This window comes from Glandiceps talaboti, chromosome 4, assembly GCF_964340395.1.
Source record: "Glandiceps talaboti chromosome 4, keGlaTala1.1, whole genome shotgun sequence".
Taxonomy (NCBI): domain Eukaryota; kingdom Metazoa; phylum Hemichordata; class Enteropneusta; family Spengelidae; genus Glandiceps; species Glandiceps talaboti.
Window position 1 is genome coordinate 11539445 of NC_135552.1, and position 12058 is coordinate 11551502.

The 12058-nt window shown below is 36.7% G+C and overlaps 1 protein-coding gene across 1 annotated transcript in view; it reads left to right on the forward strand.

Moving 5' to 3' along the window:
* LOC144434158 (polycystin-1-like protein 1) overlaps positions 1-12058 on the forward strand; it is a 92252-nt gene that overhangs the window by 32290 nt on the left and 47904 nt on the right. The window contains exons 8-14 of the mRNA XM_078122612.1: positions 1426-2716; positions 3052-3192; positions 6140-6249; positions 7598-7842; positions 8941-9085; positions 9796-10346; positions 11095-11462. Coding sequence (XP_077978738.1) covers positions 1426-2716; positions 3052-3192; positions 6140-6249; positions 7598-7842; positions 8941-9085; positions 9796-10346; positions 11095-11462 — 2851 coding nt within the window. The remainder of the gene's footprint in view (positions 1-1425; positions 2717-3051; positions 3193-6139; positions 6250-7597; positions 7843-8940; positions 9086-9795; positions 10347-11094; positions 11463-12058) is intronic.

The following is a 12058-nucleotide window of genomic DNA, read 5'->3' on the forward strand; positions in this document are numbered from 1 at the left end:
CTTATGTCAGCAGCAAAAAAAAACAACATAATAAAGTGAATATAATACACAGATGAGAGAAACAGTTCTTCATTATGTCGTAAATATTCTTGATGCGTGCCTCTTCATGAAATAATCGCCATCAGTCTAAACACACTGAACTATACTATACCACTCAATGTATTAAAATAACAAATGTTGATATTAATTGAAGTCAGATTTGTCATAATGCCATCTGTAAGTGAATTTTAAACCTTTAATATACACAAACGAATCAATTGATTGTTAAAATAAAACCACCAACTGTCTAATTTATTGCTATTTGATGCTGACAAAGGAGGGACTGGTTAAACCTCTTGTATGTAGACCAATAAATAATCACTTTATCGCTGCTGATTTGTCAAGTGATTTGTCATTTTGGTTCCTCTTAGTCTGGCATATTTAGGATCTCAAATGTTTGAGTGTCTGGTTTAAACTGAATTTCCCAAAGAAAAGTTGTTATGCTAGATGAGCAAACCGAACTTCAAGTGACATTCAAACTTAGACTTAAGGTGTATCCATTCTTCAAGAACCTCCCAATCTCCTGTGCCAGACAGTTTTTTTTTTTTTGCTAAGGTCTTCGAACCTGAGTAACAGAAAGGGAATTTAATCTGGCGAAAGTGGCGTCATTGCCTATATATTATATGTCATAATTGTGGTAGGGATTCCTGGTAAAATGATTTGAGAACTTAAATAGATTTTTTAGTACTTGCCACTCTTAACAGAAACACTGCCAGACATATTGTAACTCAGAAGCTAGGATCTACAACTGCTTACATTAGACTATTGACAAACGGAACCTGCTACAAACAGGGAAAGTTAGCATATGAATATGGATTAATAACACTTGGCACAGCATGTTGGAAGTACATAGAGTTAGTTGTATTACACTTCATCCTTTGATAAGAACAGTTTTATAGCCACTTTACATAATAATTCACATTCACAAACAAATTTCCAGTTCCCCTGGCATTTCATGTACACATAAAGAGGCCATAAAACTGTTCTATCAAAACATGGAATGTAGTACAAGTCTCTGCTGTTCCAACATACTGAGCCAAGTGTTATTAATCCAATTCAGTTGTTTACTTTCCTTGTTTGTAACAGGTTCCATTCATCAACGGTCTGATGTCGACAGTTGTAAATTCCCCATTTTGACACCCTTTCAGCAAGATTTGCCAGTTTTTATCACATAATGGTGTGGTTACCATGTTTTCAACATTCAGCTAAATTTCTTTCACCAGGAAAAATATTCTTGATGCTGCTGTGTAGGACAAAATATATAAAAACTGTGACAAGAAAGTATAAAAAACTCAGAACGGAGTTTAAAAACTGTAAGAAGAAAGTACATGGTTTAACTACAGACTGTACAGAACTAATAAATGTCTTTATTTTTTCTCTTTTCAGATAATTGTAGACAAAAGCATTTCCAATGTTACTCTTGAAGTGGCTCCTGGTGATGGCTATTATAATACGCCATACTTCACCATAAGCTTTCTAGTTACCATAGTAACGGCTCACCGAAAAGACACAACAATGTTTGTGAACTTTGGAGATGGGTATGAGTATGAGCACAGTTTGGATGACACTAATCAGACGATGATTGGTGGAGGCATGCCCGATTTGTCAGCTCTTAATGTGGTGGCCAACTACGGAATAGGGTGTAGCCTAAATTTGGAGTTCTCGCACGCCTTTATGCAAATTGGTAATTTCAATGTATCTGTGAGGATGGACACAGATCATGATGACACAGAAATAGCATATTTACCACAACTTCTCGTTGTTCAGAATAGGGTATTATTATTCCCTTATGATATTATGTGTGATCCTGTCGTCAGGTTGCATGGTGCAGCTAATTTCTCCGTCCAGCTGTACCTACCCATAGAGGAACTTCATTATGAATGGAGGGTGACAGGTATAAATGTCAATGTTTCAGACACTATTGAACAGACGAATGACATATTTACATATACTTTTACGGAGGTTGACTCGTATTTGGTGAAGGTGAATGTGTCCAACCTTGTAAGTTTTCAGGAAGTCAGTCGTATCATTAAAGTAGAGGAGGAGATTGTTGACTTTGTTTTAGACATTGATGGACCTGAAGTCATCCAGACAGGCGATACTGTGTCTGTACTGGCAACAGTTACTGGAGGCACTGATGTGACCTTTGTGTGGAATTTTGTGAACTACGGTTTTCCACTCACTGAAGCCCTTGACATTGATGGTTATACAGCTGTGGAAAGAGCCAACTACACCTTTGGTGAAAGTGGAAATTTTGATTTAGTGGTGACTGCTCAGAACTCTATTAGCTCTCGGCAAATAATGGCTGCAGAGCAATACATTGTGCAAGATCCAGTACAAGGTTTACTTCTCAAGGGAGACACAGCAACGTTGCTAGGCAACACAACTAAAATAGTTGCATCGGTCGCCAAGGGAACAGATGTGATGTTTGACATTGACTGTGGTAGAGGGCGAGAGGCAGCACAGGGAGTTTTGAACGTAGATGGATCTTATACCATTACCTATGTCCTCGATACAACTGGCATACATTTAGTTACTGTATATGCGTACAACAATATTTCTGTTGATTCAAATGCAATCACTGTGCGTGTTGAAGAGGAAATTGACGATCTCATCATTGAAGTTTTGAATGAAGCTGTAGTTGGTGAAGAGACAACCTTGGTGGCAAAAGTTGATGGTAGGTAGATAAAACCAAACATTTTTGAACAGTGCAGGCATTGAAATATGAAATACAAATAGACTATTACTTTGAATGCAGAAATGGATGAAAGTGACTCGGAAAAGTCCAGTCAGGCTTCTTTCGGTGGAAAATTATTGTCTCCTTTCTCAATCTAAGACGGTCTTCTTGCTACTTAAATATTCTTCAGATGTTTGAAATAAATATATCGGAGAGATTATTATCATTAGCATTGCCATGTATATAGATACTAGAGAATAACAATTCTCTTGTCTAGAGTGTAATTTTTAAAAAAGTCATACATAATTGGCAATGTGTGATTCTGTATCTCACAGGAGTGATCCAAACCCGTTCAGATTTGCTGTATACATGGACCATTAATGACATGACAGTAAAGACACCTCTTCCAATACTGCATCATACTTTTACTGAGATAGTAAGCAATCAACCAATTCAAGTCACAGTTTATAATTTTGGTAAGTGTTTACCTTATGCTTTTGACCTTACAAACATATTGTCTTTTTTTTTCTGATTGAAGATGTTAGTGTTACCGTTAAAGTCGTATTATAAGCCGCGGCTTATATTACAATGTTGCAAAATAAAGAACCAATTTTATTTCTTGAACTAGGGGTGCGACTTATAATAAAGACTTTTCAATTTTTCAAAATGTGGATGTGGTAGAAATTCACCCGAACTCTCGGTTATGGAAAAATGGACGTCTGTAACACAATATGAAAACTTTATTATGAAGTTTCAAAGTGTAAGAATGAAATGATAAGTGTGGCTGGAGGAGATCGGTAAGGCTGCCCGGAATGACAGCAACATCGACGTTACGGTCACGCTACTCATCTTTCACTCGTTCTGTAAGATGTACCCTACAGGAATCCCAAACAAGTACGGTAGACGCCGCCGATCTTCAGTCAGTCTTGGGAACGTTCTCCTGATATACTCAATGCAGCCTGTGGAATGGTAGAAACACAACGATGTCAGATATTTTGAAACGATCGTGTTTGGAAAAAATATAGGTTGAAAGTAGACTGAAAGATTTGGCGGTATAAATCAAATTGACATCGATTCTCTCATTCTAAGTTGAAAGGTCAACTGCGTTCATGAACTCGTAAACAAATGTAAATGATCGTCGAATGACTATTGGCCGTTACGCATACGACGTCATGAAACGTCACAAAACATTAGCATATATGATGGCCCACTGAGAACACGTCGATGTAAACAACTCCATGCTTTGCTAGCGTGATCACAGCTATGGTACATGAAACATGTGTTATAAAACTCAACTTTTGCTATCGTGATCACAGCTGAACAGAATGGTACATGAAACACGTTATAAATTAAAACTCACCTTTTTCATCAATATATCCTTTCTCTTGAACTCGAACTCCAACACGTGTGAACAAGTACGAAGCGGCTTCTTGTACTCGAGGTGTGATCGGCAGCCATACAACTTTATCGGTACGATAGGTGTAAATGTCCCGATCCCTGCCGAAAGGATTGCGACACCCTTCTTTTGATATACAGTGCGTAACTTTATCGGTACGATAGGTGTAAATGTCCCGCTCCCTGCCGAAAGGAAGGGATTGCGACACCCTTCTTTTGATATACAGTGCGTAACTTTATTAGTACGATAGGTGTAAATGTCCCGCTCCCTGCCGAAAGGAAGGGATTGCAACACCCTTCTTTTGATATCCCAGTACGTGTGAAGAGGTGGTACATAAAGTGATACTTTGTATTCAAATTTTAAACAAAAAGTATTACACTTGAATGCGTCGTTACTATTGTTTTGGTGCAAATACGAGGTGAAGCTAGCTGTGAAGTAGGGGTGCGACTTATAATACATACTTTCTATTATTCACAAATTGTTTGATGTACCCTCAAAGCCAGCGCCTCCAAGTAGGGGTGCGACTTATAATATGTATGCGGCTTATAATACGACTTTAACGGTACCTTAAAATTGGGAAATATTATTACCTTGGTAGTTGAGACTTCAGTTTTGTAAAGATAGACACAAACTAAATTTATTGTTGATACAACAGTGATAAGCTATTGAATGGCTGTTGGTTTAATTATAGTCTCAGTTGGGAGGCATCTCTGAAAACTGGTTTATTTGGAGAGTTACATGAACTTGCAGTGTTCTTTTGGGAATTCCAATGTTTACACTATGTTGATCACAGGGTGATTAGAATCCAACAACAGAGGAACTGCTATCACCCACTTGTGTAATCCACGGGAGCTCGCACTGTTGCTAAGTTCACCACTAGAGGGCGACCCAAAGGGTGGCCTAGTGAGTGCGTAAGGACGAGAAGGAATTTCTCGTGCTTACGCACTCGCTAGGCGACCTTCCCCGCTAGTGGTGAACTTAGCAACAGTGCGAGCTCCTGTGGTGTAATCTATCACATTGAAGAACAATAGGTTTAGTTTGCATCCATCTTAGTAAACCGAATCTGGATTACCAGTGTCATATTTCTTTTACAACCCCTGTCATTTAATTCTCAAGGATGTTCATGAGATTTCATTTAATAATTCGATAGTGTACTTAGTCTTTGTACTCCTGCAAAATGGCATGAGTTGATCATGAAAATTTTTAAGGCTGGGAAATGACTAGGAAATTGCTGAAAGCTCCTTCAAAAATGTATGCGACTTCAGAGTATGTGAGTTATGTTTACAAATTAAAAGCCCAGTTTGGGTTTAATAGGATTAACTTTACAGATGTGAGGCATATTTGTCTGACAGAGTTACAGAAAAAGTTAGTCCAGAACTAATGAATACTGTAATGTAATCCACTGATAGATAACATGTATGTGAAAACCTGGGATTGAAACCCTGGCCTTTAATGTTTTATAACGCTGGTAAAGCTGAGAAAACACTTTTGGTTGTTGGTTCTTTAATAGTGATTCCAAAATCCTCTGTAAAAAAGATACAAAGAAAGAATTGAAACCCAGCATAAGATGATTTAAAATGGCCATATGGATGAGAATTTGGTATTTATTTTGGATTTTTATTTGATAAAACAGCTTCACCATGTTTTTCTACTTGAAAAAATAATGCAAAATAACATATAGCAAGTCCATGTTCACATTTCAATAAACGGCAAAACATTAAACAATGTGTCAAATGTTTGTTATTGTACGTACAATAACAAACTTTTTACACTTTGTGCATCTTTTTGCAATGTATTGAGTTATGAACATGGGCTTGGTATATTTTATTTTGCATTATTTTTTCAAGTAGAAAAACATGGTGAAGCTGTTTTATCAAATAAAAATCCAAAATAAATACCAAATTCTCATCCATATGGTTACTTTAAGATATCTGTGTGACTTCATGTTTGCACAACACATGTTATCTTCAGTGTAGTAAATATGATAAATGCTTGTACAGCTCACAAGTTATCTACTCCATTTACAGTCGTTAGAAAAACTTCACAAGTTGAAATCAATATTGCTGCGACCTCTGACCTCTATCTGTCAAGTGCTGCAACAACAGAAGTAGGCCAGGCAACACGGTTTACTCTAAAGGTGGGTCAGACATTTTCCTGTTATCTTTTACCCAGCTGTACTGAAATAATCCGAAGGCTTGTATGAAACCTATGTGGAGTCTGTCTTTCCTAAAAGTGTCTTGAAATTGACACGGTTCTGGGTTTTCTGTGCATCAAAAGGTTCCATCCTGCGAGGCCTTAAAAAGTACAGCATTCTGAAAAGAGGGCACAAGCTGAGTGTATACTTTTTTAAAAAAATGTAGAGGAATCCATACTAGTTAATTAACCATTCTAACAATTGCAGAAGACAGGTGTGATGTCATAGAAAGCATGCATCCATGTCAATATTATACTAAAATCAAGGTTTTATGTAAATATTTTCACTTGAGTAAAATGTATATAAACTCACCTTATGCCATTGTAAAATTACCAAATTAATGGACTCCTGTAATACAAATTTCTACTGGAAGAATAATATTAGCACTTTTCCACACTGGTTGAAGCAACTGTACAGTAATGTACTCCTGGCATGGACCTATAACAACACAAAGACCCTTTATGCTTCGTCAACTCCCTAGGTAGCATTCAATTTTAATATATAATTACACTGATTATCAAATGACAATACTGCCATCACACAAAACAAACTGAATCTCAGAAAAACCAAACTTTCAACTTTATAGGATCTGATATTTTGCATTTATTAACATTTATATCCAGTTGTTTAAATAGATTTGGACTGTGTGTGTGTGGGGGGGGGGGGGAGGGGGTGTGGGTGTGGGTGTGGGTGTGTGTGTGTGTGGTCCCACACCACACACTCTGAGCTTGATATTTCAACATGCGTCTCAATAAATGTGCTTGATAGGTGGATATGTCAACCCAATCAAATAGTCATGTTACATGTTCTGACTGTAAATGGGTTTGCCGTACTTTGCCCATGTTACACTTTACACAGAAAGCTCATTATCATGGCTGGTTTAGAGTCTCCCAATTGATGAGAACACATTTACTGTATTTGATGGAAGCCAGAGGTGTTATAGCTGATGATTGGTGTATGCCGGGTTTTTTTAACCGCTCAGATATAGCATTTATTTATAATTGTGAACATCTGAAATTAAAGTGATCTGTAAGAGCAATGTTGTAACTTGTACAATAGATCATCAGAAAAACTATCATAAGTATTCGCAAATGAACAAATGAACTGAAACATAAATGGCTCAATAAATAATGTGTGTGTCTCGGTACTATAACACTCGGCCCAAAACTTACTCACTATTACAAATAAACAAACAAACAAACAAACCAACAAACCAACCAAAATGAACAAACTAACAAGCAGAATGACAAACAAACAAATGAAATGCTCCCATTTTATCGTTCTTGTGTAGATTGCAGATTCCACAGTTGTTGATATTAGTGTTGACTACGGTAATGGAATACATGACAGTTTGTCTAGTGGATCCTCTGTCAATGAGTACACATGGAATTACACCTACCCAATGACCGGTGTGTATGAAGTCAGTGTTAATGTGTCTGATGGAAGTGTAATAACTAACTTAGCAGGCATTGTCAGTATTCAAGAAGTCATCACAGATCTTGAACTCACTGGACCCACTGCAGTAGAATTTTACAGGTAAATGTGTGTTTAGACTTGATGCTTAATCTCAGACGGTCTTGTAAGTTACGTTAAATAATAGCTTGACAAGTCTTCAAAGGGAGGCAAGAAAGACCTTCAGAAGTGGTGACATAATTTATTCATGTTCAGATATATTTCCAGACATTTGCTCTTGATCTGAGTATATAATCTTCATCTGCACTGGGAGCAGACGAGAACAATATGGCAAAAACTGAAGGTGCTGAATTCAAAATATGAGAATTTTTTTAGGAAAAAGTGCTGAAAATCAGGATGCAAGTATTATAGTTGATTATAACTTTGTCTTTGCATCAATGTACCATTGTAGTTCAGTGTAACTTATGTTTTTGGTTTGAGAATTTGCATCAAAATAATAATAATATAATCTTTATTTGTCTAAATAAATATGGAAATTTGTTGAAATGGTTACGATGGAGCAGCGCCCTCGTGCCCCAGTGTTGAATGTAGTAAGATTGTAGTTTGTGATTACTGTTAGTCTGCTTTAACTGTTAAAACAGAAGCATCACAATGAGACAAATGACAATTTTTTGTATAACATAAACTTTACAGTTGTGCTACAATGCCATTGGCGCTATTTTCACATTCAAACTTACAAGGCAAGGTTTTAGTTGAATGCACGTCAAGTAATAAACATAGCTTTTCCCATGTGCAGTTTAATTGATAAAGTTATAGGCTGTTTTTGCTTGATCAAACTTGTGTTCAGTTCTCACCATCTTGTAAACATCAAGTTGTAAGAATTAAATCATATGTGACAACATAATGACTTGCTCTTACCAGTTGATTTAGTGGTGTTGATTTCTTGGGTGTTACGAAATTGACTTGAAATATACCAGTTTATTGTTTTAAGTGTAATTTAGTAGTTGTAAGATTACGGCATGGGTCTGACTTGTTGAGTCTGCTCTACTCTTAAATTAGCTGCCATCACTTAAGCAAGACCTCCTAGTCTCTAGGCAGTAGTATTGCTATGGTTCAGTAGTGCTGTAAAGACATTAGAAAGCATATCATAGTAATATTTATGTATTGTTGAAAATAAGAAAGTTTGAAATTAGAATTACTGTTACTTTTTTTTTTCTTCAGACCATTCAAGATTCTCAATTGGCTAGCATCTATCAGTAATGGTACAGCAGTAATGTACGATTGGACAATACAACCTTTATACATCGATAGTGATGCATACCAGACAGATGTACAAAGCATGTCACTCACATCAAGATACAAAAGGGTAAGTTTACTTCCATAGCTAACGTGAAATCTAAATGGAGCAAGCTTACATGTATGTGACCTCAGCGTCTCAGTGTGAGTTTACAAAATTAGCACAAATGTGTAATGTAGTTGGCTATCAATGCTGCACCTCAAAATATTTCCATATTAAGTTTGATATACATGTAATGCCAATGACTTTGTGCAGTAATTGTAAGATCAGCTACATTGCATATTTACAGACACTTCGTAGCTAAACTACATATATCTATATATAGCATATTGATTATGTAAGGGATTGTATACAACTGTTTTATCAAAAGCTGTAGTTGGCTATTAATACTGTGCCACAAAATATTTCCAAGTTTGCCATGATGCCAATCATCTTATACAGTGCAACACACTAGTTGAGGGGATACATCTTTGATAAGGCATTAAGACTAATTTGTAAATGCAGTAAATATCTAACTCTGGTTTTTGTATTCCTATAAGAATTGCTGGCAACAATTCCTAGCCAGCCCCCCCCCCCCCCCCCCCCCCCCCCCCAACAACAACAACAACAAACAAACAAACCAAAAAAAAACCACTAGAAGTAATGCGAGGGTTAGCCCTCCTGTACAATACTTTTTTAGATTGCACTTATCAATATATAACAACCTGGGATTGACTTTCCAGCCTTTAAAGTAAAAAAAATGCTAAAATTGATATTTTTTTCTTGTTTTGTGTATGCAGAGATCATCACTATTTGAAACTCCTGGACTCTACAATGTGTCTGTTGTTGTGTCCAATGCTTTGGGTTCCTCATCAGTTTCCATGGAAACAGTGCTCCAAGATCCCATCATTTCCGTCAGCCTCTCCGTAGTAACAGTACTACATGAAGACCCGTCCATCTTTGTCATAGTTGTGCAAGGAGGAAAACAGTTCACCTTTGACATAGATTTTGGGGATGGTGATGGCATCACATTTGCATCAGAGATGCATAATTTTTCTGAATATGCTGATTACAGTGGTGATGTGCCGCAGTATACGTACCATGTACCAAAAGTGTATAGTAATATTGGACAGTACAGCTGTAGTTTTAATATATCGAACGATGTCTCTGAGACTACAAGGTCTGTTGTAGCTTACGTAGAGGAGCCAATTACTGGACTCACTTTGCAGGCTGATAGGGGCAGTGTGTTTGAAAGAAATGAGTATCTTACAATGACAGCCCAGATTGCTACTGGCACGGATATTGTATTTACTTGGAACTTTAACGATGACGACTTTCCCATAGTGCAGACGTAAGTACAAAAATATTTCTGTTAGTAGCCTTGATTAGATCATGCGAACATGTTCTGTATAAACTAGAATGTTATCTATTCTATTTCAAACAGTTGGAAGATTAATTTTATTGACTAAAACTTTTGATTTGAACAATACTGTAATTTCTATATTTCTGTAATGTGAAATGTATAATTTATTAAAGGATCAATCTGTGTTCTTGTATACAAATATTATGGTCATTAGTTTTGTAAGATATATTGTATACTATTTTCCTGTTTACAGTGTTACAGTTGGTTTACTAAGATACATGCAAACTAAATCTATTCTTCAATGTGGTAGATTACACAAGTGGATGACAGCGGATCCTCTGTTGTGCAATTGTAATCACAGGGCTGTTATGCCATTGTAATCACCCTGTGATCTGACATAGTGTAAACATTGGAAGTCCCAAAACACCAGCGCAAGTTCATGAAATCTAGATAAAATAAGTCTCCCCACTGAGACTATAATTACACCAGTCCATTCAATAGCTTATCACTTTTGTATCAACATGTTGAGACAAATAGTGTCTATCTCAGAAAACCAAAGGCTCAAATACCAAAATAATATGCATTATATAATTGTATATGGGTAAAAAATTTTATCAGATTTTTGCCATCCGTAGGATCAGACACTGAAAGCCATGTAAAGTGGTAATGCTAAATATTGCTTTAATATAAACACCATTCTTCAAATCCAATGTATGTTTTGTTGTTTTATTGTCAGGATCGATAATACCAGCATAGCAAATCATCAGTTCTCAACGGCAGGTGAATTTAATGTATCTGTCAGTGTATGGAATGACCTGTATGATGAACCAATCACACTGCAGTATCCAACTACCTTCATGGTCCAAGAGCCAATCACAGATCTGGATATATCTCCCTTGTCATACCCCTTCACAGCAGCTTTGGAAGTGACTGAATTTGGTAATCACAGCACTGCTGAAATTTTCTTTGATGTTTACGCAACTGGTGTGCCAGCAACCTTTGAGGTGGACTTTGATGATGACACTCCTATAGTGGTTGTGGATGGGGAAGAAGATTTGTATTATGGAGAAAGTACTGCAACAGTAGGACATTTGTATACTGAAGGTATGTAATTCAGATAGGATATTATCTAGGTGTTTTTAGCTCGAAGACTTGTCTTGATGTTACTATCTCAAGAAGCTCTCTAGCCTGGAGACTTGTCTTGGTGCTAGCCAAGAGACTTGTCTTGGTGTTACTATCTCTAGAAGCTCTCTAGCTCAGAGATCTGTCTTGATGTTACTATCTCAAGAAGCTTACTAGCCCAGAGACTTGTCTTGGTGTTACTATCTCAAGAAGCTCTCTAGCCCAGAGACCTGTCTTGGTGTTATTATTTCAAGAAGCTCTCTAGCCTGGAGACTTGTCTTGGTGTTACTATCTCTAGAAGCTCTCTAACTCAGAGACTTTGTCTTGGTGTTACTATATCTCAAGAAGCTCTCTAACTCAGAGATCTGTCTTGGTGTTACTATCTCAAGAAGCTCTCTAGCCCACCATATTTGCATACTGAGGCAGCATAGCTAAGATTGTGTAAAATGTCTAAAAACTTGGGAACATTTACATTTTTTTGAAAGAAAATGCTGAGTATAAATTTGCCTTGGTTTATGAATTCACATTATTTACTGTTATTTTGATGAATTTTATTGACCATTTATTTTACTAAACTT